The sequence below is a fragment of the Colletes latitarsis genome, chromosome 6, assembly GCF_051014445.1.
Source record: "Colletes latitarsis isolate SP2378_abdomen chromosome 6, iyColLati1, whole genome shotgun sequence".
Classification (NCBI taxonomy): domain Eukaryota; kingdom Metazoa; phylum Arthropoda; class Insecta; order Hymenoptera; family Colletidae; genus Colletes; species Colletes latitarsis.
This window is the reverse complement of record NC_135139.1, coordinates 27,159,845-27,186,552: the sequence shown is the minus strand read 5'-3', so window position 1 is coordinate 27,186,552 and position 26,708 is coordinate 27,159,845. Positions and strand designations below refer to the sequence as shown.

At 32.3% G+C, this 26,708-nt stretch overlaps 4 protein-coding genes across 11 annotated transcripts; 2 read left to right on the top strand and 2 right to left on the bottom strand.

Annotated features, from left to right (window-relative positions):
- Positions 1 to 69: 69 nt before the first annotated feature.
- Positions 70 to 7,820, bottom strand: Dre4 (SPT16 homolog, facilitates chromatin remodeling subunit dre4). 2 transcript variants are annotated; one of them, XM_076766599.1, is made up of 21 exons: positions 7,804 to 7,820; positions 7,127 to 7,215; positions 6,934 to 7,038; positions 6,187 to 6,351; positions 5,924 to 6,076; positions 5,696 to 5,842; positions 5,335 to 5,601; positions 4,930 to 5,265; positions 4,480 to 4,849; positions 4,150 to 4,348; positions 3,593 to 3,974; positions 3,320 to 3,502; positions 3,124 to 3,255; positions 2,697 to 2,866; positions 2,430 to 2,613; positions 2,275 to 2,353; positions 1,977 to 2,145; positions 1,760 to 1,858; positions 1,584 to 1,649; positions 1,395 to 1,520; positions 70 to 1,099 (listed from the first exon to the last, which is right to left on the bottom strand). In XM_076766599.1, the coding sequence occupies exons 2-21, from the start codon at positions 7,193 to 7,195 to the stop codon at positions 1,093 to 1,095; spliced, it is 3,408 nt and encodes a 1,135-aa protein (XP_076622714.1). In that variant the 5' UTR covers positions 7,196 to 7,215; positions 7,804 to 7,820; the 3' UTR covers positions 70 to 1,092. The 2 variants fall into 2 exon arrangements, with proteins under 2 accessions (XP_076622714.1, XP_076622715.1); XM_076766600.1 differs by lacking the exons at positions 1,584 to 1,649; positions 7,804 to 7,820 and having other exon boundaries at positions 7,127 to 7,268.
- A 1,615-nt stretch (positions 7,821 to 9,435) lies between these two features.
- On the top strand, positions 9,436 to 15,676 carry Ptpmeg (protein tyrosine phosphatase Meg). Of its 4 annotated transcripts, none has more exons than XM_076767642.1 (17): positions 9,436 to 9,996; positions 10,915 to 11,126; positions 11,208 to 11,336; positions 11,420 to 11,468; positions 11,553 to 11,720; positions 11,795 to 11,915; positions 11,992 to 12,079; positions 12,174 to 12,326; positions 12,407 to 12,639; positions 12,757 to 12,927; positions 13,008 to 13,185; positions 13,275 to 13,442; positions 13,510 to 13,685; positions 13,765 to 13,964; positions 14,145 to 14,488; positions 14,568 to 14,852; positions 15,145 to 15,676. In XM_076767642.1, exons 2-17 carry the CDS (start codon positions 10,977 to 10,979, stop codon positions 15,226 to 15,228), a joined length of 2,697 nt encoding a protein of 898 aa, XP_076623757.1. In that variant the 5' UTR covers positions 9,436 to 9,996; positions 10,915 to 10,976; the 3' UTR covers positions 15,229 to 15,676. The 4 variants fall into 4 exon arrangements, with proteins under 4 accessions (XP_076623757.1, XP_076623758.1, XP_076623756.1 ...); XM_076767643.1 differs by lacking the exon at positions 9,436 to 9,996 and adding an exon at positions 10,280 to 10,401; XM_076767641.1 differs by lacking the exon at positions 9,436 to 9,996 and adding an exon at positions 10,489 to 10,571 and having other exon boundaries at positions 11,420 to 11,462.
- A 1,357-nt stretch (positions 15,677 to 17,033) lies between these two features.
- Positions 17,034 to 24,396, bottom strand: LOC143342484 (calpain-7). Of its 3 annotated transcripts, none has more exons than XM_076766421.1 (13): positions 24,326 to 24,396; positions 23,133 to 23,431; positions 22,866 to 23,029; positions 22,561 to 22,774; positions 22,173 to 22,495; positions 21,963 to 22,095; positions 21,652 to 21,842; positions 21,229 to 21,450; positions 20,823 to 21,067; positions 20,159 to 20,367; positions 19,876 to 20,084; positions 19,334 to 19,566; positions 17,034 to 19,242 (listed from the first exon to the last, which is right to left on the bottom strand). In XM_076766421.1, the coding sequence occupies exons 2-13, from the start codon at positions 23,314 to 23,316 to the stop codon at positions 19,098 to 19,100; spliced, it is 2,472 nt and encodes an 823-aa protein (XP_076622536.1). In that variant the 5' UTR covers positions 23,317 to 23,431; positions 24,326 to 24,396; the 3' UTR covers positions 17,034 to 19,097. The 3 variants fall into 3 exon arrangements, with proteins under 3 accessions (XP_076622536.1, XP_076622534.1, XP_076622535.1); XM_076766419.1 differs by lacking the exon at positions 24,326 to 24,396 and adding an exon at positions 24,133 to 24,264; XM_076766420.1 differs by lacking the exon at positions 24,326 to 24,396 and adding an exon at positions 23,912 to 24,023.
- Positions 24,195 to 26,589, top strand: LOC143342485 (eukaryotic translation initiation factor 4E type 3). 2 transcript variants are annotated; one of them, XM_076766422.1, is made up of 6 exons: positions 24,195 to 24,499; positions 25,248 to 25,368; positions 25,458 to 25,565; positions 25,627 to 25,749; positions 26,095 to 26,191; positions 26,301 to 26,589. In XM_076766422.1, the coding sequence occupies exons 1-6, from the start codon at positions 24,351 to 24,353 to the stop codon at positions 26,333 to 26,335; spliced, it is 633 nt and encodes a 210-aa protein (XP_076622537.1). In that variant the 5' UTR covers positions 24,195 to 24,350; the 3' UTR covers positions 26,336 to 26,589. The 2 variants fall into 2 exon arrangements, with proteins under 2 accessions (XP_076622537.1, XP_076622539.1); XM_076766424.1 differs by having other exon boundaries at positions 24,338 to 24,499; positions 25,219 to 25,368.
- Positions 26,590 to 26,708: the final 119 nt, after the last annotated feature.

Sequence of the window (26,708 nt, the reverse complement as noted above, 5' to 3'; positions counted from 1 at the left end):
TGTAATCGTAACAATCTCGTTTATAAACTTCTCTGTAATAAGCGACAATGTTTGTGCATTACTGATAAATAACTTAAAAAGTATTTATTTTGTTTACCAAGGTACAAATTTCAGAACTATACGAACAAAATTATCAAAGGTTTTTTTGATTCATTTCAGCTTCATTCGCTTAATGAATTAATATTTGTTTTCGGTATCTTATGTACGATAGTTATCACTAGTGCATTGTCTTGCATTGAGAGCGTGTTACAAGTATACTTATAGAGTCGACTATTCCGTTTATCATAGTTATGAATTAATGTTCATGGTCGTTCAATACAGAACAATATAACAGACGAAACAACAAGTTTTGTTTCGCATACTACCTGTACAATGAATATTATTTGATTCTTTGATACATGTTAACTCTTTGCGAGCATACGGTGGCTAGCGTGGTTAGGTCACCCTAGAAAATATCCATTTCAGAAGATATTTGCCATCAGCGACAACTTGCTTCTCCATTTTGCAAAAGTACCACATCATCACGGTGCTTGATCCTTGCTAACCACCGTTTTCTTTTATTTAAAATCAGTTTTTGTTACTTCTATGCACGAAAAATTTCACAAACTATAAAAGAAATTTTCTGCTACAAAGAGTTAATCGATAAACTTAAAAAATTATTACAAATATATTTCGATATTATTAGCAAACGAACAATGGAATGAAGTGTCCCGTGTTAGTAACTACATTATATAATTAAGATCGACTTTCTTAGTTAAAACAGACTTTTATGTACAAGTTACAAGTCACAAGTCACAAAGTAAACGTGTTCGTACAACGAAATTACGACAAATTATTCGTGTATAAGTTCACATATATAACATTATTATCACTGTACCGCCAAGCATTTAAACCTTGGAGGTACACTATCGAACTTTCAGGCAATATCAACGAACGAACCGTTTGTCGACGGTTTAAACGAGTCAATGCAAGAAAATGTACCGTTCTCATAACTGAATCGACGTACCACAAATAAGAAAGCTTTCTGTAGAATCAACATGTTGTTTGTGTTCTTGTATGTGCTTTATCTTCAGTGCGTGTGGATGATCCATCTCATTTTCTACACACAACATATCAAGAAATATTATATAAGATCGCAGTGCTGTGAATAATTCTGAACTCACACCATATTTCTACATTTTTCATAATATTAAAAGAAAAGTAAAAGAAACAACGTTGGTATATTTTCATATTGTCAATATTGTCAAATATCAAGAAATAAGAAACAAACATTTCGTATCTTACACCATGATGAGTTTATAATTATTCAGAGCATCGTATATCAGCAAAGAACAACGGTAAATAAATCATCATTAATACCTTCGTAGACATTTTGCTACCGTATTTATACGTACTTGGATTTCTTCGATCCCCTATCGTTTCTTTCCGAACTGTCGTCGCGAGATCGTTTCTTACTGCTGGACGAAGAATGACTCGATTTGTGTTTATCGTGCTTGTCGTGTTTATCGCTCTTCTTGGGACTAAACATAAAAAAACACTCGAATGTCACATCATCGCACGAATGAATATTTATATTTAGTCACCTGTGTTTGGACGATTTGGAAGGAGACACTTTCTTGTGTGATCCCCCGCTCCGTGATCGATCCGATCTTTAATCATTGGAGGGAGCATTGACTCAACATAATTTTACAACCAAGTTATACCATTCTAATCTCAGAGTCTAAACACCCAAATTACATAAAAGCTATAATTTTCTTACCTGTGCTTATCCGACGACGACGACTTTTTCTCTTTACTACTGGACGAAGATCTATGTTTGTCTTTACTACTGGAAGAGCTCTTGTGCTTTGAATTATGCCTGCGAACACACCGTGAAAATTAATAAATCAAACACATGTTAATTTTCATTTTAACAACACAATAACACACTTTCACGGAACCGAACTACCGTGTTACATGTTATCTCAAATAACTACCTGTCTTTCGACGGTGAAGACGAATGCTTTCGATCAGATTTCTTCTTCTTACTGGAATTGTAATCATCCTGGAATTGGTCATCTGCTCTTTCCTTGTCTTCTTCAGCGGCTTCCCGCTCCAAATCTGACCAATCTTTGCCAGATTCTTCAGAGCTGCCCAATTCCTCTCCTACAACGCACATAAAACAAAGAAACATTTCCTTTTCTTTTCCATTTCATCTTAATGAAATCGTTTCTCCGCTACTATATTTCTCTTTCACTTCTAATATCCTCAAATCAAAATGTTCTTCAAGATTACCATTACTGTCCGAGTCTTCCGAAGCTTCGGAATATTCAGAATCATCATCAGATTCCTCTTCGCTGTCCAAGTCAGACGGCTAAATAATCCATGTAAATATATAATAATTAATGTTATTCAAAATTAATTTATAATTATTAAAATGATTATCAAACCTCATAAGCATCGTCCACTTCTTCATCCTCGTCGTCCGGATCTTCATTCTCAGCGTCACTTTCTGGTTCTAAGAAGGTCCAACCTCCATTGTCGAAGAAACCTACAGGGTCGTCTGTAATTGTTTTCATTATCTTTGTCCAATTCAAAGATTGCACGCCTTCTGTGTATCTGATGTCGCAAGAACTAAACAGAGATTAAGCACTTATACTAGATTCTATGGAAATTAGCTAAACTAAACAACAACAAAAAAGAGTATTTTAACGCACTTTAACCATTCCTTTACATGATCCAGCATGTTCATAGGAATAGCGTTCAACACCGCAACTTTTCTATGGTAATCTTTGAAGACAAAGATCATATCAAAATTCTTCAGATGAAATTGTACTCTTTCAAAATGAACGAGTTCAACGTCTTCTAATGTGATAACAAATGGTGGCTAAAATATAAACAATAAATATTTTAATCGCTTTAAACTCAATAACAGAGTTGGATACATTATCTAAATTAACTTGTTCGTCGCCAATGAACACTGCGATCTAACGATTAAATTAGCGATTGGTGAAAATGAAATTCTTTTTTTTTTTCTTCCTCTTCTTCTAGAGAATTATTTACAAGATAATTTATCATAATGATCAGCTCTGTTCGATAATAATTACTTCTGGTAATAGTAATAATTTTTATAGCGAAACCCACCCATTCTGTAAGATTAACCAAACATCCACTAGTGGGTTGCAAAAGGACAGTACTTCTAAACGGAGCACCAGGAAATCCCAATTCTCGGAACGGAGTATCGAATTCAATTTCTTGCTTGGTCATACTTTCAACCTAAAATTTATCGAATTACCATCTCAATTTACGAAAACGAAACATACAAGATTGCAATCATTACCTTCTCACAGAAACTTTTAAACGCAGTTTTCAATTTGTGCCTAAGCTCTCGTTCCGACTGTTCGGCGGCAAGATCGTCACGATCGTGCATATGTTGATGTTTACCTAAATCTGTTGTGATTTCGCCCACTTCTGTGTAAAACTGTACATCCACGTGTTTCTTTTTACCAAACATTATTGCATGCTGTAAATAATTCGTATCAGTAACTATATATATCACAGTTCACGGCAAATGGTTTAAATTCTATGCGTATTAAGGAATTTAAACGCATACTTTTAAATGAAAATGAAGTAATATTATCATTTCACCGTCGCATGGTTGGAAAAAGGCGTTCTTAATATTATTATAAAGAATATCAACTTTGTCTCCTCTGACAGACGTGTAGCGGAAACCGTTCACGTGCGCCTCTAAACCTCCTGTCATTCTTTTCGAGACTATATTTGGCCGAATGTACAAGTCTTTCAATTTTGGGTTACCCTTATTTTGTGACAATACTAAAGTATCCTGCTTCACGAGATCCTCCTTTTCCCTTTCTTCTGCTTCTCGGTTTTTAAACTTCTTTTGGACTTCTTTTATCAGCCTGAAGGCTGTATTCAGATTTGACGACGGTGCCGAAATTTCACCAGGTTCTTTAGTGTTTGTACTTCGATATGTTCTAAAAAGATACAAAAAAAAAAAAAAAAAAAAAAAAAAAAAAAAAAAAAAAAACTTTCCATATATCGATTGCTTTAACGATAAATCGTAAAAAATTGTACGAGAGAAAAGAATGTACAAGTTTCGAGTAAACGACATAAACGACGATCGAAATAAAAGTAAACTTTTATACGCACACTTCTTTAACAAATGTGGCATCTGGTTGTGGATACGTTCCACCCTCGTTACGCCCCATCGTGGCACCAGGATGAAAGAAATTTATTCTGAGATACGTGTAATCTCCTTCGACAGACTGAGAAATATTCTTGATCGTAGATATGTGAAAGGGTACAGGAATACCAAAAATAGGTAGAATTACAGTTTCATATTTTTTGTCTGTAATACAAATAATGATGATTATAATATTAATTAAAAAACCAAAGCGAATAAACATGAAAATACGGTTATACTATAGTGAATGGTTATTGTTTTGTTTTACATTCTAAATAGATAATGATTATACTTACCCACATATAACTTCAGTTCTTTCACTTCTGGTTCTCGAGGCATGTGACTTAGACTTTTGTACGATACGGTTGATTTTCGTATTTTTTCTTGTTCTTTTCCGCCAGACTGCTGAGCTAATCTAGCCTTCGCGACTTCGTTTAACTGTTGCGCAAGTTCCTTTTGGTGCTGTTTTCTCTTCTCTTCTGAACTGTGCTCTGTTCTTAACTTTGATTCTATTACAGCTGACCTTTTTCCACGGCCAAGAATTTCGGGTTTAGGTTCATTTTCTTTTCCGCTTCCTTCTTCCTCTTCTTCCTCTTCGTCTTTTACAAATATTCCAATATTTTTCAACTTTTTCTTCGATAGTGTTAAATTTGTAGCAGGTTGACCCTGAAATAAGCAAAGTATTTCAATGGAGCATTCGATTTTCAAGTAAAAAGTTGCATTTGATTATGATAAAAAGGTAATACCTCGTTAGCCATGACAGTATCGCCAATGAAAAGGGCATAGATTTTTCCTTCTTTCTCCGTGGCTTCAGAATTTGTAAGATTTGACAATCCAACATTAACGTTAAAAATCATGCCCTTTTTAACCACTGCATGAGTTTTTGGGCCAATAATTAAAGAGCTTTCTCTAAATTCGATACCCATCGCGAATCCAAAGTTTTTAGTCAAATGATCCAACATATCTGGTTTCTCTTCTTTTACATATTTGACACCTCCTTCGTACACTTCGCTTATTTTCGTTCCGGATACCAGATTTTTTAAGATCTCTTCTTCTAATTGTAAAAGAAAGTTATAATTATCCTAAAACAGAGCATAAATGTTGTTTTGCTACTTATGCAAGTGTGCTATACAACTATAAACGAAATTTACCTCGATCGTTTTAGTGGGATTCACCAACAATGTTCTGACTATATTAGAACAGTAAGACTTATAACGGGCTCCAAGCGAACAAACAATGACGCCGAAATGCAAAGTGTTCTTATCGCTGACAACACTGAATTTCAAAGAATAGTTTCCTCCACTTTGTATTATTGCAGGATAACACATATCTACTTGGGTAACGTCAACACCCGTTACATACTTCTTGTTGGTTATAGCTGCATCGACACCTTCTGCAAGCTTTGAATGTTTCACTTTCTGAAATGAAAATAAAGCGTATAAAATATTCAACTTTTATTGTGTATACATTAAAACTTTCTAAAACGGCTATAAATAAATGAAATTTAGTTACCTTATCGGAATCTATAATTTCCATTATCTGATCTTTGAGGTACTTGGTAAAAACATCTACAGACACTAAACACGCCTTTTTTACTGTAATAATTTCAGCATCCTCTTTCGGACACATAACGTATGCGGCTGCAGCGCTTACATCGACCTAAAACAAAGAAACGTTTGCCGTGAAATTAACTATGATCTTAATTTTGAATATGCTACGGTATAAAATGTTGTAACATACTGTATCAAAAGATTCTGGCTTCAGAGCGGCTCTCCACGCATCCATAAAAGCACCTGGATAATTTTCTTTTGAAAAGATACCTATCGTTTTACCCTTTTTACTTTGCTTTATAATCTCAATAAGTTTTGCAAAATTGCCTTTATCTTCGTCGTTCTTAAATGAAACAAATTGAACGATATATTAAAAATGATTGATCAAAATATTAAGAAAATCTTGAAAACCTTTATCGACAAGAGAAAATAGAAATTATAAACAATACATACTCTGTCCCTCACAAGCAGTTTTACAGGAGGTACGCCAGTATCTTCCGACTTTTGGTTTTCAAGCTTCCTTAAGAATTCAATTTTTCTTTTACTAGCCAGAAAATTAACAGATTCCTCTGCTAAGATCATTATGGTATCGGCAAGTTCGTAACTGAGTAGCCAGGTCTAAAATAAAACAGAAACATCCACTTTGTTGGTTCAAAATGCTAAAATTAACGTATTGGCTGTTGTGCGAACTACTGGTGGGTCGTATCTTTTTTTAAAATGAATTTTGCCATATTGTGTCGGTGATAGTTTAATAAAGACATAAAAGAAATTTAAAACATTTAAATATACTTGCTTCTTATTAACATACACACACTGAAAAATAATTCAAATTAAATTGAAAACATTGAAATTACCAATAATTTTCCACGTTACATTTCATCAAAATGTGTTAAGGACCAAGTTTTACGCTTAGTATGAAATACTCGACCAACAAAACAAAGAGTTTCATATTTAATACTCGATGGCATTTTGTTAGTTACATAATTAAAAACTAATTTGAAATTTATAATTTGCAGAACCGTTTTGAGCATCGAAGAGAAAATACCATAAACTGGTGAAACGCGCAGAACTTTACGAATTTCGATTTCCTTGATATTGTAAAAATTAGGTTAAGTAATTGTTTTTTCGATATACGAAACGTAGAATAAAACAGGAAACTGAAATAACATAGTACGCGACGGGACAAAAATTATCGCTTACTTGCAACGCTGTCGATTTGCTGTAAACAATATCTTCGTCCGTGCCAACGGCCGAGACGAGACAATCCATTTTACTAAAACTGTCATCTGTACCAACTTCTCCATCCTATCCGACAAAAAAAGGGAGTTACTACGATCGTTTAATGATTGCATATACCATTAACGACGAAATAAATCGTCAATTAATTGCTTACCTTCCAAGCGACATAAAGACGCTTCATACGCCGAAAGAATGTGTCTTTGTCAACGGATACGTTTGCCATGGCTTCTTGTTTTCAACACGCTGCAGTGAAATCAGAGGCTCAATCTCACGTGCGGTGTTGTTAGATCTGCCGCCTTTTTCGCGCATGCGCGTTGAAAACGCCATTAGTAACGTACATCAACCGAACGAAAAACGGTGTCCCACGAACCCATCTTTTGTTATTTTTTGAAAATTGTATAAAAGTTTTTGGAAAATAAATAAAAATAAGGAAAGATGTGACGTCCCATATATATATACAAAGTCCCATGTATATATATATATACAAACAAACGGTTTCAATACGTTACAATATATTCAGTATATGCGTGGTAGAATAAGGCAAAACTTTATCTTAATTATGTATGTGACAGTGTGCTGCTTAAATTATGGCGGCTTTTATTATAATCATTTATATTTTCGATATATTCGGCACACTCTGTGGATGCCTCGATAAATCTGTTTTGCAAGATCTGATGATCGTATTACGTATAGGACGAATAACTTTCTTTTCCACGGAATAACACAAGTCGAGCAATTTTTTTAAGTAGTTTCGTTAAGCCATGAATTATACAAATTTTATTTGTTTGTTTCTTAATGTAACTACTTTCAATTATGATCTACATACTTCACCTGTTGCTACTACATGCGGAGACCCGCCAAAATTAGTCCCCACGACAACGGTTCGTACGTTACTGTTTTCGTCCACGCATGCGCACAAAAGACGGCAGATGTAACACAACACTGAAATGGCGGGATCTATAACCAAACTGCAAATGAACTCCACTGACTATGGACCACGCGGCGGGAACGTTTTCGTACAACGTAATTACTCGCCGATCAAAGAAAACTGGCAGCGCGCTCGGTGATCGAATATTCAACTATCTTGAACGTCAGGGCACGTTTACACTATTCTAAACAGGCTGCGTAATGCGTAGCGTACTATTTTTTGGCGTCCATTCCGCTCCAATAGACGAGGAAAATGTATAATACATCGAATGTTAATAAACATTAATGTACACATGTATAAAAATGAAATGGATTAAACTTCGTTTTGGGCAAATAAAAATTTTAAACCTATTTTTTCACCATTATATGGATACATTTTGATACATAGAAATCGAAAATATAACTCTCGGTTTTTGGAAACATGCTATTAATCCAGACCTAACATCTACCCAGAATACTACGTATATGTATGTATACCTACTTGTGTGAATTTTTATGGCGACGATTTTGCCATAAGAATAATTTGGATTTAATGTCAAGCTTAATCGATATATTTAAAAGGCAATATGTATTCAAATGATACATTTTCCTTTCATTTATGCGACAAATTAATAACTAGCAAATAAAGTTGGTATAAATAAATATACCCAATTCATCGTACCATTAAATGGACCATATTTATGCATTTTCAGTGTATAAATATAGTAGTGAATGCCTGTGTTCGCTGAAAAAGTCACAAACTTCCTTACTTGTGAAATTTCATGTTAAAATAAGCTTTACGACACACGCGTATAGTACGAACTTTTAAATACGTACTACGACTATTAATCAAAGATTATAACTGCTAATAGACGGAATGTGGATAATGAATTGTTGATAATCTACTTGTTTCGAAGAGTACAATAATTTCAACATGATTTTAGCCTTGTTAGTAAAAACACATGCTTCTCCTGCAATATGTAAACGAAAATTAACTTTGTTAGAATTTCAACGGTAACATTTCGACTCGATAATTGAATAAACATAATATAGATATAATTCTGAGCATAATATCGAAAATGTCCAACGAAAATGATAATTTTATCACGTAAACGTGTGATCTTTAAACTTTCTAAAAGTATAAAATTCTATTGTACAATGTATATGTAGAAATGAGCCGTTTAAGGGCACGAAATTATTATCCCCGCTCTATTGCTTGGCTCTACTCTAGCATTTCGTTTCAAAGCCAAGAATTAATAGCTTCATTTTAATTATTTACTTCAACTATTGAAATACAAATTGAAATTGTACCTTTAAGTTGAAAAAAGAACCAATTATTCCAACGATGTAACTATAAAAATATTTAGATTACGTGCCATGTTAATACCTAATTTTAACATGGCGAGCCTCGCACGAAAAATACGAATTGATACGAACCATAAATAATAAGTATGGTGAGTATGTTGGTGAAAAAGTACATACATCGATCGCGGTAACTAAATTTTACTTACTCTATGACTAATATTAATCGTACACACATACGTATAATCCGATACATACGTGTATACGCTGAAATTTTCTAGCAGGGCGTCAAACAATTTTATTGCAAATAAGTAGTCTCTTTATCATTACAATCGTAGAGAACGATTGTTTCGGTACAATGATACGTTCAGTGGTCCACGTGTGCGTATTTTTATAATGGTTATCGCAAAATTACGAAGGAACATCGTTAGCATGTTCGTGCCGATTTATTAGAATGTTACCTTATATGTTGCTGAACAAGTGATAAAAGTGCAGTTTTATGCTGTTACACGTGTTTCGCACCACCTACTAGAGGAGATTAATTACCAAACAACTTCGATGCATTCCGCTTTAATCGGAATGATGTTTTCGACCGTTAAACTGATAATATGCCGATATAAGAAATAATGAAAAAGGCTTTGAAGAGGAAAAAATTCTCTACAAACTTTCAATACGATCGAGGAGAATTACTTTGCTCGATGGTTTGATAAATTCGATTCCCGTGAGTGCTAACAAACATAACCGGTTGTTCTTCTGTCAACTGTGCAAGAACACCTGTGAAAGCGGTATTTAGAAGTACTGCAACGGATCATGAATGTAAGTGTACATTTTACAGTACACGTTCGATGAAATTTCGGGGCAATCGTTTTGCCATAGGAATAATTATTTAACGAAATATTCTCGGCAATTGCATGTATGTTCTGATTCGATACTAAAGGTACTCGCGTTCGAAACGACGATATTGTTCTATAAAATGTTTTTTTTTTCTTCTGGTATTTCGTACATCGAAATCGTTTCGATTTCTTTCGAGACGTTTAATAAGATTGTTTTCTTTTTTTTTTCAAATTAATAACATCGTGTTCAATTTTTGCGGTTATACCTTTCTTTGTGAATATTTTAACGCATTCGCAATACATGGACTAATAGTGAATTACATAAATTTTGTAAATAAAAAACAAAACCGTTGTTTTAAATTGTATTCCACGATGGGTCTGTTGTAAGGTATTTTAATGTATTGGCATTTAATGCGTTCCTTTTGCTTCTTTTATGTAAACTATTTTCAGAATGCCCCGTTCTATATTATTCTGGCACACAGTAGACATGAACTTGCTTATGTAACTGACGTCAGATTACTGACCTGATGAATTTATTTTCAATGACACCAGCCGAATGTAATTACACTTTAAATAGTGATGTTTGATTGATCAACTTGTGAAGTTGTACGATACAGATTTATCAGTTTCGATCGTTTTTCAAAATTGACAATACGAATCTTGACATAACCTTGTAACCGTAACAAGGAAATTAGTGTCTTGAAAAATTTCTTTATTACAAAATGTTCTTACAAACAAAGAACGCATTGTTGCTCTTTGAATGAAAGTCGTAGAATATATTTAATTATGAAACAGTTAGATTTTGTCCATTTACAATTTTGATAAGCCTGTTTTACTTGTAAGAAACAGTCTTTATATTTACTTTTAAATATGCTTTGGTTATCGTATCTGATTATTTTAGGTGGTCAGCGCAGCAGAGAGGTGGTGTCAGGAAGGTGGTTGACACGCCTTCAAATCTTTGAGATGATCGAAAGTGTATCGCGCAGAGCGTTGAGTGGCTCCAGCGGGAGCTACCACGTTCGTGGTGCAGAATTAGCAAGGAATCGTAGATTGAAATCTTTGTCCGCCACTGTTATTTTCCTCGATGACACGCAACACACGTTTCAGCTAGATGTAAGTTTGTAGGATAGATGTTCGAAACCAGAAAAGGTTATTTTCCTCCATAGCTACATATACTTTGTTTTAATATTTTAGAAAAGAGCAAAAGGTCAAGCATTATTGGATTTGGTGTTCCAGCATTTAGAACTTGTCGAGAAAGATTATTTTGGTCTGCAATATACTGAAAACGGAGCTGCAGCATGCACATATTCACCAGACATAATGGTAAAATCTCTTATTTATCGATATTGCAGTTATAAGACGTATCGCTCGATTAAGTAACAATATAATTGTATCCATGATTTTAGAGGTGGTTAGATCCTACTAAACCAGTGAAGAAGCAGATAAGAAGTAAGGGTAAAGATCATATTTAATTAACCCATTTATGGTAATGGAAGCAAATAAATTTATTAGAAGGTCGAACAAAATTTGTTGTTTTAGGTGGACAATTCTACTTTAGAGTGAAATTTTATGTATCCGATCCTAGTAAATTGCAAGAAGAATATACCAGATACCAATTTTACTTACAAATACGAAGAGACATTCTTCAAGGAAAACTTCAATTACCACCAAGTACAGCGTGTCTTATTGCCAGTTACACAGTTCAATGTAAGGATTTCAATGTATTGATATTAATAACATGGTTATAGACTATTATATACCATATTTTGGTATAATTATAGCCGAGTTAGGTGATTATCACCCCGAGGAACATGGCCCAGGATATCTTTCCAGGTTGCAGTTAATACCAGGCCAGACAGAGGAAATGGAAAAAAAAATAGCCGAACTGCATAAACTGCATAAGTAGGTTGAAATAGCACATTTAAGTATTAATAATTTGTTTTATCAGAATTATTATAAGGTATTTGTAATTTTATAGGGGCCAACTGCCAGCCGATGCAGAATTCAATTTTTTAGATCACGCAAAGAGATTAGATATGTATGGAGTAGAATTACACAAAGCTAGGGTATTTATTAGAATGGTTTTTCCAAGTATCGAATGTTGCTGTTTTATCTAAATTTTCCTTATTTCTTTTTTTTTTTTTTTCTTTTTTTTTTCAGGACTCGATGAATAAAGAAATACAATTAGGTGTAACGTCTATAGGTTTAGTAGTATTTCAAAATGGAATCAAAATCAATGTGTTCTCGTGGTCGAAAATAGTCAAAATATCGTTTAAACGAAAACAGTTTTTTATTCAACTCAGAAGAGAACAGGTATATAAATTATTGATTGTTCGGAATTTAAAAAATGTGTATAAAATTCGATTAATAACATAGAAAAAATTGTATTGCAGTCAGAAAACTACGATACATTACTAGGTTTCAACATGCAAACATATCGTAGTTCTAAAAACTTATGGAAGGCGTGCGTGGAACATCACACATTCTTCAGACTTCACAGTCCTAAAATGAGGCCGAGACGTTTTCCACTTACCCTGAGTAGCAGGTTTACGTATTCAGGGCGTACCGAATTTCAAACAGTCGAGGATGGAAAACATAGAGCAAGAGTAGAGAGAACATTCATACGGTAACGATAGCTTGTTTAATTTGTTCCGGTAGTCTGTTTAAACAATTGGAAGGTTTACTGGAATAAGGGGGCAGCTTCGATTTTAGATAATTTTAATAAACTAATTAAACTATTTAGGTCTCCCAGTAAAAGACTGGTACATGGAGTTACATCGGCTCCAATTATAGAAGAGAAAGGAAAGTTAGGTATACCTCCCGGAAGACCTCCTAGGCCATATGACAATAAAGTTCAGTCTCTTGGAGCTCGTGAACCACGTCAAGCTTGGGGCGAAGGCAATCCCAGTGACGAGTTAGTAGGAAATAGTTTAATAACGTTCAATCTACGGTTCCATCAAAATATTTTTTTTAATTATTTCTTCTATCCCATAGCGAAGGTGGTTTTCTGTCTCTTCGAGAAGAAATAACAGGTTCACATACACAAGGCAATGCATTTTCTCCTGTATTAGGTTCTAGAGTTTTAAGTTACGCGGATGACGATACAACCGCTGAAAGAAATATTTATGATCTCCCTGATTATAGTGAACCTACAAGTTCACCCGCCCCTCAGGTATTTCTTCACGTTTCGTGTTTTTGTTTCCGTTTAACTTGTTTTTATTTTCAAAATGTATAATTATTTTGAAATGTGACAATTTATAGATAGTGGAAGATGGACTGGTAACGATAACTTTAACGCCGGACGAACAAGGCCGGTTTGGATTTAACGTAAAAGGTGGTTTAGATCTCGATATGCCTATTTTGGTCTCAAGGGTAGCTCCGAATACACCCGCTGATCGTTGTTATCCAAAATTAAACGAAGGAGATCAGGTACAAATTTACCGTTGCATCGTCATAAAAGAAAGAAATATTTCTTATTATTACGTTTGAAAAATAGGTAGTATACATAAATGGTATTGATGTAAGTGGTTTACTACACGAACATGTGGTAAATCTGATTCGTCAATCCCGCGATTCGGGTTCTGGCGAGCTGACATTGACTGTCAGACCAAATGCTTTATACAACGCACTAGCTGGTACCGATGAAACGTCCGAAGAAGAACCGCCATATAGGTATGACATTTAATTTTAAAAATAATGATAATAAGTACAACACAAATCATATTAATGTTTGGTTTCATCAAATTACGAGATATGTACCGGATGCGCCTCATGCCACTATTGGATCGGATGCATTAGGGCAATCAATGTTACTTCTTGCCGATGGTCTCGCAAGCGGCGCTTTAATTGCTCAATATGAACAGTTGTATAGGAAAAATCCTGAGCTCACTTCACTCGAATCTAAGAAACCAGAAAATCAAAACAAAAATCGTTATCGAGATATCTCACCCTGTAAGTATAACAAGAAAAAGAGACGATAAATGAAATAATAGCTCTGTTGAGAAAAGAAGACGAGTAATGATAAAAATCATAGAAATTGTTATTTCTATGGTTTCGGTTTTGTTAAAATTACGGGACTGGCAAGGGGTTGAAAAATGAACATTAAAAATTCAAGTATTGTACAATTTTCAGACGATGTTACTCGAGTAATACTGATGGGCTGTGCAAATGGAGATTACATCAATGCCAATTATGTGAACATGGAGATACCAGGGTCGGGTATCATCAACAGATACATTGCTACTCAAGGACCTTTGTCTTCCACCGTCGCTGATTTTTGGCAGATGGTTTTAGAGGCAGGCAGCACCCTCGTTGTAATGCTTACAACTTTGGTCGAACGTGGCCGAGCAAAATGCCATCAATATTGGCCTGCGCTCAACGAAACCCTTACGTTACGGAACCTTACGCTCACGTCTACGGTTGAAAATGTCGAGGACACCTTTATATTTCGAGAATTTATACTACGTGATATTAACGTAAGCAAAAATTTGATTTTTGCCCGATTAATGTCATATACACAAAGTTCCATGTATTACTTGTTTCTACCATTTTCAGACTGGTGAAGAAAGAGACATAACGCATATGCAATACTGCAGTTGGCCGGATCACGGGGTTCCCAGCGATTGGCGACAATTTACAACTTTCACTGAAAGAGTACGGGCAGCTCGAACAGGAATAGTAGAACCTGCTGTTGTTCACTGTTCTGCTGGAATAGGTAGAACAGGTGTTCTGGTGTTAATGGAAACAGCACTGTGTCTTATTGAAGCAAATCAACCAGTCTATCCATTAGACATTGTACGATCTATGCGAGATCAAAGAGCGATGATGATACAAAATGCTGTAAGTTGAAATTTTAATTAACGTATCGTGTTAATATTTAAACGAAAGCCAGGGACTTGTCATCCCTTATACCACGCTTTAACCTTAAATTTCTTTTAGTCACTTTAAACCTGCTCTTTCATCTTATTCTTGAAACGCTCTAATACCAGCTTTCTCCTAGAGTTTACCTTGCGTCATCAGTTTGTCATCTTCCTTCTACTTGTACCTCTCCTCGTCCATAAACCTCCAAATTAAAATTTTAAATTAATAGATAATCCATTTGATGTTTTACGAAACGTACATTTGTTTTTAGAGTCAGTATAGATTCGTGTGCGAAGCAGTCCACAAAGCTTACAGCGAAGAAATAGCTAAACCGCTTCCTGAATTCAGTAGGTGAAAAGAACACAAACCGAGACCGCATTGTAATTACCATTTTTCTTAGATTTTACTAAAAACATCACATCATTAGAGGATAATTTTGTACTCGGACAGTAATATACACATATATTATTGATTAGCAGCAAAGATATACATATACTATTTAAAATAGGTATTTTTTATCCTTTTGCAAATCTATTTTTCATCGAAAATTTTATTATCGGAAGAAAAATAAATAATTTTTCGCGCATTCGATTTGACGAAGAGTTTATCAAGATTACTCTTTTAATTTATATCAATGTAAATAACAAAATTTCGACGAACTTAAGTTTACTAATTTATATTTAAGCTAACTAAAAATATTAAATGTCGAAGTATTATTTAAAACAATTTTTTTTTTTATATATAGTTTAACTATTATTATTATTATTATTATTATTATTATTATCATCATCATCATCATCATCATCATTATCATTATTATTATTATTATTATTATTATTATTATTATTATTATTATTACTGACACGAAGTAAGGGTGCCAGAGCTACGAAAAGTTAAATTCCAAACATTGTCGATAACATCTTCGAGTTGTGAAAATTAATTCCTTCCATTGGAAATGATTACAATTCTGTTCACTCTCATAGGATGTTATTTTTAAATCATTGCTCATTGCGGAATAGTAACGGCTAGAATTCGATAAATTTTATTCTCGAATAACAAATATAAATGTTGGATTTGCTCGTAAACTGATCGTTGTCTGCGGCTTCGCTCGTCCGAATTGGTTTAATAAATTCGTAAATAGATTCTAATTTATAAATGAATATTTATGGCTGAAACGTACATAGAAGTTACTTTACGAATCAATCGAAAATTTATGTTTGTTATTCGCAAATAAAATTTGCTCAACTCTAGTGACAACGCACATAAGATTTTTCTTATTATAAAGTCAACGCAGCGTTTTAAAATCTATAAATGGTCATTTGATGAATGTTCGACAAAAATGTAGAAATATTTAAAAATAGGAAAATCGATAGTTTACTATTAATTCAATAAACTGGAAGATGCAATTTTTGAATGCTTAAACGTTATTCAAAAATGTCGAAATAACCAAATCAGTCTTGAACCTTGCTTGGCCATAAAATAATCATGTAAGATATTTTCAATCGAGTGCGAATATTTAATTATTTCATGCAATCGAAGGTAACATGTACTCGCATAATATGTAAAAGAAAATTTTAACTTGTAACGATTCGTCCCTATTTTTAACATTTAATTAAACACGATATTCTACTTATGGCAACGGTGACAATTTCTGATATCGTATATACAGTGTGTACAGATTAGTTTTTAGTAAAAGAGAAAAAAAAACGTACATAAAAACGTACATAGTAAAGAAAACTATTTAAGGAGAAAATACTACGGTGTTCTAATATTAAACAAAGTTCAAATTATTTTAAAATAAGATCAATATTAATTAAAAAACGATAAAGAATTTTAATGTTCTCGTATTAGTAACTGTTTGACACGATTTAAAGCGACGAAGAATGTACCGTGTAATATTCTATCGCGAAAATATGCTTCTTTCAGAATCAATGACGTCCTTTAAATCTTCTAATAATATTAACAAAGCGCACTATTTTCTTATACCTGTACCATGTGTTCCACTTTCCGCCCATTTTCGTAACGTCAAAATATTTTTGTCTTGCATACGCAACATTTACAAAAAAATTAACCAGTTATATTATTTATTTTCTAACGTTTAACATTTACTATAAAATTATATTTCCACGTACAAAAGGTATAATCCATCGATGATCCAACAAATCCGTACGACGATTCACCGGTAAATAATTAATAAAGATTTGTATTGCACAATACAGCACAATTGTGTTCATAATCACAAATTTGTATATTCACAAAGAAAATGGAATGATAAAAATTAAATGAAAGATTTTTTATCATCTTTCATTACATTTGGTATAAAACATTTGTATAGACATGAAATTTATTTGCTTTGACAGTGATGCAACACAAATTATTTACGCGTAGATTGCGTCTAGTGTATTATAAAGAAAGTAAATACATATGTTATATATATATATATATATATTGTAATCCTTTGCGGTTCTTTAAAGTATTAATTATGGATGAATTACTATTTTTGTTTACATAAGTTTAAATATCAAAACGTTGATAAATTATCAGCGATTAAAATTGGTTTGTAATCACAATTACAAAATGCACTTTTCTCGTGAACTTTACTTTTTTATCGTTTTAATCTTTGTATAGATATAGCTTAATTTAACGAGGCTAAAAATATGGGCATAGTTAATTTGGAACACCATTTTTTAATATACAAAACTGGACTGCAAAGGGTCACCAGTTTGTTGTTAAATATTTTTCAATGATAAATAATTATAGATTTGGGTGAATCTGTTAGGCATATCATAACAGTAAGCAGGACTGTAAATCACACAGACGTTTTGATACTCACCATGTTATTTATAATAACGTTTATCTAAATTATTGACAATAGTGCCTTCTATACATGCATCCAAATCGTAGTTACAAAGCGAAAATGTAGCTTTGTAACTGTTATAATTTAACAGTTTCACTCGATGCTGTTTTTTCTATAGTCTCATAGTCTCATTCTAAATTAATATTAAATTTCTGTATATTTTTTGTATAATTGTTCATAATTTTTTCCTTTTTTTTTTTTATAATTTATCTTGTCAGCAATTATGTAAATATATTTACGTTTCATTTAATTCCCACTTCATACAACCGTGATATCATATAAATTGCGGAATTATTTATTAACAATTACTAGCATATAATAGAAAAATTAACATTGCAATTAATAGTAATTATAAGCTTAATTACATATTAGTTTGTAAATTCAAACTGTTCTTGGCAAATGTCAGTTACACCATAATGTTCATTGGAACGAACGGATAGAACGATGCGAAATGTATTGTTTGGACGTAGAAGTATAAATATTAAATTCGTCGAGTAGTATTTTTTTTTTTATTATATTACTGTTTACGTGCAATGTAAAGAAACTGCACCTATTTTGAAAAAATACGGAGAGGTATGAAATAAAAGATATAATCAAAAGAAATAGGAAGATTCTGTAAAATTCAAAATGTAATATTTTAGAATATAGTTTCTATACGTTGGTCGCAAAATGCAGTAATGTATGTATGTATGTATGTATGTATATGAAATGCAATAGAAATGTAACGTATTTCTGTAAGTCCTTTTTTTTTTCTTTTCTTTTCTTTTCTTGTAATTCTTACGCAAAACAATAATAATATTTTTACAAAAATAGTTACTGTATTTACACTGTATTTTAAAAGGACATTGTATGCCATATAGTATTTGTTTGACATAATTAACGTAAAAAAAAATTTCTTTCTCCACTATGTATATGTACATAAAAACAGTACAAAGAATATTAAATAGTTGATTGAGATATTGAGAAGCTATATTCGTCAATATTCAGTTGTGTACGTGCCAAACGATAACACACGAAGCAAACGCTAATTATAAATAAAAGTGCCACCGATTTCCAGAATACAGTCAGTAGTTATCTAGTCTCGTTACTAATTTGTACTTCTTCTACAATATGAAATAAAAGCATTTTGTAATAGTTTATTCAATCATTTTCCTATACCATTTCGTTGCTAACATTATTGTGAACCTGCAGTGCATTAATGGCTTTTCGATTACAAATAAATTATAATTTTTTAATTAGTTACATATACATTGTTAACAACATTAACAATTAAATAACAGCAAATATAAATTTTTCATAATTGGTACAACATACTGTTAAATTTTTTTCTTTGTACAAAATAGTAATTTGTATTAAAACGTATTTTGTTATTGAAGCCGTTGAAGTTGCAGTTTACACGACGATTTGCAAATTAAAAAGAAAGGCCCTTCTTGTTCAGGGATGTATGTTGACGGAATAATATCATACGATCCGGCTGGCACGTCGTCCAGTTCGAGATAAACAAATCCCGACCTACGTTAAATTAAATAATTACATAATACTTTCCTTATATAGACGGTGCCCTATATGTATATAACTGCGTATAATGGACACTATATAATACCTGTACAGGCCAGAGGTTTTCATTTTGAATGCACTAGGTGCATCGGGATCATTCAATACAACCGATATGACGTTAAAACCAATTTGATATTGTTTTGGACCCTTCAATATAATCAATAAATAGTTATTATTATTTGAACTTTCTAACAATAATTGGTATCGTGGATTATTTTGATACGTCGGATGATTGCTACACCCACCAGCTGTAATACCTTTCCACTGGCCATCTGTGATCTGAAAAATTACACTGGTCAACAGGAAAATATATATTGTTCATCTAAGCAATCAATTCTAGTCCCTGTTACGACTGTAATTATAAAAATGAAAGTTAAATTAAAATATTGTTTCTCTAGTTTCTCTAAAATACAAACTAAAAGTGGAAATTTTTTAACACCTCAAAAAGTTATACAGAAAGAAATAGAAAGATCGTTTAATCGTAAAGAATACAAACTATTGTTTACAATTCGTTGACTAGTGTTATTACAATAGAGAAAATGGAGTTAAACTGTAAATAGATTTACATGGAATGTAAAAATGGCATACCTCTTTTTCGTATTTGTAAAAATTTGGTATTTTGCGTAATGTAAACGGGCACGTACCATATGCGCGTAAAGTATAATATATTGTATTTGTTTTCTCGTACTGTGATATGACTAGAGTGTATCGAGTATCGCTTTGACTATCTAGCTTTATTTTGCAAAGATAGTGCGGGCTATTTACTGCTACACCATCAATGTACGGCGGTGGATCGTCTGTGTGATCGGATGCTTACAATTAAATTCGAAACAAACACAAGATCTTATTGCAATCAAATTAGTTTACTCACGAGGATAGTATACTCTTTTCCCATTATTCTTGTATACTAATACTGTTATATATTCTTGATTTTGACGAAAATCTGCAATATCTGTGATATGCCTTGTGAGAAGTATCCATACCACTCCTGCGTTATTGTTTTGCACTTCTAGTAAAAATTGAGGATTATCGCTGATATTGTACGCATCTTTTACTGGACCTATTCCTGCATTCCACATTCTGCAACAAAAGTATTCTCATACAGGGTGTTCGGTCACCCCCTGGGAAAAATTTTAATAGAGGATTCTAGAGGCCATAATAAGACGAAAATCAAGAATACCAATTTGTTGATGGTGGCTTTGTTAAAAAGCTATTAACAATTAAATTCAAAAATTTCAAATTGTTCTGGAAAAATTATTTTCGGTTGCGGGGGTCAATTACAATCATTTTTGGTGATTAGACATACCCCCGAAATCTTGCGCATTTTCGAGAAAAAAATTCAGTACATTCGGAACTTTAAACGTTAATAACTGTTTAATGAAGCCTTCATCAACAAATTGGTATTCTTGATTTTCGTCTTATTTTGACCTCTAGAATCCCCCATTAAGATTTTTCCCAGGGTTGGCCGAACACCCTGTATAATGTTACGTTTGTAAGAATAAAGAATTCACAGGTCTAACATATTTGTAACTTACCGATGGATGCAATAGGTATAATTGAATAGACCTGGATTCCAGTTCAAATAAAACATATCAAAAAAGGTACACATGCTATCGTAATCGATCCAAAATATACCATTATCGAATTGTGATGCAGAATCTGGATCGTAATTTAATATTTCTTTTAATTCGTTTGTCCAATGTACTGTATCAAGTTCGGAATAATTTCCTTTCCATCGCACGTGCGACCATGGATTTTTGAGTTGCAATAATCTTACTCCCTATACAAATATAATTTGCACATTTTATACGGTATATCCTATGCAATTGGAGAAAGTCGTAACAACAGAGTTATCAACAAGAAAGTTAATCTTCTGATATGACTTTTGCTTGACTTATTAGATTTGAGGCATATCTATATATTTAAAGAGTTAGTACTTACATTTATTTTTCTAACATCAAGAACAGCATATGCGTGTGTTGGCACTAGACCTGTTCTATCAGCATCTGAATCAGATAATTCCGCAGTAGCTACTGTCACGAGCACATCTCCTTTGTGCAATCGTGATAGCAAAATGTTAAATAAATTGTCTTTATTAAAATCTAGTTCGTCATTAACCCATCTCTCTGGTATCCATCCAGTTAGGGCATGCAAATCTATGTTCTGAAAAAGAATATCTGATCGTTAAATATACAAGGTGCCCCTGAAAATTATGTATAAATGGACATTAGATGATTCCTTATTAAAAAATATAAAAACAATATAGAATAACTCTGTCTCGTCCTGAAATTGATTCTTGAGAAAATCGACTTTGAAAATTCGCTATGTACAAGGGTTAATAATATTGTATAATAACGAGCTTACGCTATTTGAGCCAGGAAAATCGTAACCACCCATTACTTTCATGTATGCTTTCTCAAGTAACGAGATCCACAGCTCTCCACGATTGCTAGAGTAGGAACAAAGTAATTGGTTGTAACGACTTACAGGCAATAAATCATCTATTATAACTTTGCGTGGAACACCATTAATGTGTAATTTCACCATGTACTTTCCTAACATAAAATACTCATAATTTAATTTCTATCAGAATTGTAAAGAAATTACAAACAATTAGAGATCTTAATAATTGAAGGTAATTTAAATAATTTATAGAATAATAAATAAACTTTTACCGAATGGATTATAAATTGGCTCCTTATTTCTATTTTTAGGATAAATAATAGACGTTATTAGTCTACGTCCAAATCTTTTTTCATACTGAGCACTGACAGCAAGCGAAGCAACAAAAGAACAATCGGAAACAACCTGAAATTCAATACAAAATTAAATATAGGAGTACCAAGAATTATTAACATGAAAATTATCACTATTGTTTAACTAACAGTCTGCTTTATGCTATAGTAATCGACATGATGGTCCATAAGCAGTTTTGGTTCAGAGAATAATTCTTCTGGTCGACACCATCTTGCAAAGTAGGGCTTCTGTTTTGGTGCTAACTCTAACAAACCGTCTTTATCGGTAAATGGAATGGCATATTGAAATTTTTCTGTGAGATCAATACTCATAAAAGGTACAAATTCATGTTCGTTAATATGGGAACTGTGAAGTAAAACCCTTTTCTCCTCGTCTGTATAATTAATATTGCTACCAGTTACTTTCAAGTGTACGCTACTCCCACGATGAAGAGATGGTCGAGTTTGTTTCCCTATTAACAATATAAACTAATCAAAAAGAAACTATAACAACTGTTAAGATTGGATTCTTTATTACCTATGTTACTAGAACTTGTGGCAGTTGTTGCTATGGATGATACTTTATCTACACCCAAATCCAAGTCCGTTTCCGGTACAGGAGGCAATTGGGAAAGTGTTTCAATAATATTGTTAATTTCTTCTTTTTTCAGACCCTTCAGAGATTCTGCTCTGTCAAGGGCAAGTCGAACAAGAGTCGTTACTTTTGCTTTTGTTTCTGAATCAGTAGTTTTCTGTAATTATAATATTAAAGACTACTTTTAATGTTTTTTTCCTAAATATTAAACTTTGAAATGCTTGAAACTAAGAAGTGATTTTACATACAATATTAAGTCCAAGTTCAGCAGCATCTGTGTATAATTTCACAGCTATGTCTTTCAAGCCAGCTTCGTCCGCATCTTGAGCTTGATTTATAAGAAATTTACATCTTTGTAACTCAGACTGATGCGTATTTTGTCCTATATGATGTTTCTGTTCTTCGTCGTTAACTATATATATTATCAATCATTTATATTTCACCAATCTTTTTTATCAACTTGTTATTTTATATTCTATTACATAGTATAGTTTAAATTGAAATAATTAACTTACTAAGACCCTGTATTGTTGATCTTCTGTCCTCGTATTCTGCAAGTTTCTGATCATACATAGGATTTTGTAATTTGGTGAGGCAATTAATGGCAACGTTATAATAATACAAAGCTTGTTTATATTGACATTTACTGTCAAATTGCACAGCTTTTTGGGCAGCATTTTGTGCCTCTTCCAAGGTCATTTTATACACTCGTTAAAATTACACTGCCACTCTACATTCTCTGATATTCATAAATAAAGAAACACTCTCACTGTCTAGCAAATTTCAACTGATCCATGGCTGGCTCTTATTTTATCTAAATGCAATTTAAAATTTCGTTACACTTTATCAATGTATACATAATTATACAATATAGTGTTTTTTAGTATATACATATATATATACATATATATATATATATATATACATCAACTGCTCCTGTAAATATACAGATATTCGTGTTTTTATGGCAAATATAATTGCAAGTATATGTATACGTTGTGTACACATACTATGGATAGTAAGAATCATTTCTAATAAAATCGATTGTGTTTTTCGCTTAGTGTCAGAGATTTCGATAAAATTGAAACACGATATAGTTGCATAAAATTAGGCCAGAGAAGAGTATGTAAATTATCATTTTACCAATTTCAAATTTGCTTTTAAAAAATACAAAATTTCGAGTTTTGTGATTTTCAGTTATTTAAGCAAAAACTGTTCGTGCAAATGAATCTTCATCTCTAAAACTACCAATCGTATCGAGTTACTATTTTTTTTATTTTCATCAAGTATATACCTTTCGGATTAAGTTTTCTTTTAGCCAGAACATTAGCTAAACATTCACTTTTACAACGTGAAAATTACACATAAATCTTTATTTTACAAATATTCTATTCGAAATACTGAGTTTTAAAAAGTGTGTCGCAACAATATTCGTAACAAATTATTGAAAATATTTTCTTTGCAAAAGAAAAAGAAAAATATTTGATACTGACAATTAATAGTTTGTTTGCTTACTTCTGACTGTTATTTATAACTAATATAAAATTCTGGTCGTTGATAATGGTTATTCATAATCAGAAACTATCTCTGTTAATTATATAATTGATTTCGTATCGAATTAATATAACGATAATTGTCATTCTCTCTGATCACATGATTTTTGCGTTAAAACGATTGATACTGTGTACATACATATTTCAACATGTACCTATGTATTTGTCGTCGTTTCGAACATGGCCGCGGTGGAGTGTAAATCGAAAGACGATAACTCGGCGGACTTATCGGAAACGCCGGTATTTTCTGAGGAAACTGTTAAAACGATCGAAGGACATGAAACGTTGGGAATACCGTTGCAATCTTCATGGACGTTCTGGTTGGACAAGTACGTAGACATATTTACATTTCACTGCGTAATATTTGAAATTGAGTGCGCCCTGTATCATGTTGCTATCAGTTTTCTTTTATGTTTCTTTTTTCTTTTTTTTAAAACGTCATTGAAATGCACGTGAATAATGTTGTTGATCCTCGATATTATCAACACCGGATCTACCAAACTAATCAAAATGATTAATTTTGTCATTTGTAATAACAAAATTACCATTTTTAGTACGTTTTATTTTGTAAAATTTTTTCTGTCTTCTATAATCGTATATAAATGATTATTTTTATAGAATAGTTTCCGTTTTTTACCTACATTTATTGAAAGGAATCATTTTGATCCCACAGAGAATTTAAGTAAACTTTAATACTGGCAAAGTGTCGATAGAATCGACATTGTATCACGGCATCTGTACATAGACTATTTTAATAACACAAAAAATTGATATTGCTTGAAAATAGTCAAAAGAATAATAATAATATTGTTATTCTTAATATGATCTTAAATATGATTTAAAAACGAAATTAAAAAATTTTAGAAATGGAGTTACATTTGTATTTAACACATTATTAACAAATTTTTAGTTAACTTTGTATGTATATCAAATAGCCATATGTAAATATAATAAATATCATTATTCTTATTTGGTGATGTTACAAATCTGATATAATAACCAATTGTTGTAAGTAACATTACCAATTCTTTGTTTATAATGCGTATAGAAAGTTGTTAAAGTTGGTAAAATTGACAGAGCTGTATCTGGTACAACTGTTGAAGAATATAAAGAAAATTTAACCAAGATTTATACAGTGAACACTGTACAAAGTTTTTGGGCAGTCTTCAATAATATACCAAATGCTAGTGCTATGCAGGTAAGTATACATATACACCTTACATAAATCATTTCTTTATTGATATTTTTTATAATAATTACTGTATTTATTAATTCCTCTAATCTCAGGTTAGATACAGTTATCATTTGATGAGGGATGAAAGATATCCCTTATGGGAAGAACCTGTTAATCAAAAAGGTGGAACATGGAGATTAAAATGTCACAAATCTGATACTGTAGGTACTAAGATTTGTATTGTTATCATAAATATATTACTGACACGATTGGTATACGTAGGAACAGATTTGGAAAGAGACGGTGCTTGCAGCTATAGGAGAACAGTTTTCTGAATGTATGGCTGAAGATGATGAAATTTGTGGGGTAACCGTTTCTATCAGAGACAGAGAAGATCTTGTTCAAGTGAGGTTTTAATGTTTCAAACACAGTAAACAAATTAGATTGGTCAATTGCGAATATGTATTTTTCATCTAAGCAACCAGTTCTAGTTTCTGTTATAACTGTAATTGCAAAAATGAAAGTTAAATTAAAATATTGACACTAGTGTTTTCTAAAACACAAATTAAAAATGGAAATTCTGTTATACCAAAAAGGGTAATTTTGACTAACTTAAACGTTTTATATACAACAGCCTTTCATCGTCTGATTTATAATTTTAGTAGACTAAATTTGTTTACAATTTGTTGACCAGTGTTGTAGGATAAATTATATTATTTACGGAATTTTTTTATTTTTCTTCTCGGTTAGATATGGAATACCAATGCAACTTTAGCATCCAAAGCTACTGTTTTACAAAAAGTTCATTCTTTGCTACCCAATGTGAACTTTACAGAATTTTATAAACGTAAGTCCGATGAAATCGTTGGAACTTTCGAAATGACGAAGTAAAATCACTAAGTAATTTATACATATAAAAATCTTTTGAAATTTATACTATTCTATTTACTTTGCAGCCCACCAATCTCATCATGCCTATGGCCGTCGTTAGACACACGTAAATATCGTTGGGATATTAATTAGTCGTTGAACATAAGAATGCTGAGAGAAATGTAATCATATTCATGATTATACCAGGAGTTTCGATTATAACAAACACTTCCTACAAAATCGCAACGGAAAAAGAGTTCTAAAAATGTTCAATTCGTTAATAATAAATTGTTTATTACGATGGCATAAAAATCGTTAATCGTTAATGTTGTATTACTTTTAAATTATCAAATATATTTTTATATTTACAATAAATGTCTACTTCTTAACCAGTATGTATATGTATATGCGATACTAAACTATTTTTTGTTCTAAAGAATCGAATTCATTAGGTAAGATTTCGGTTTGTTTAGATGAAAAATCAAATTTTTTTA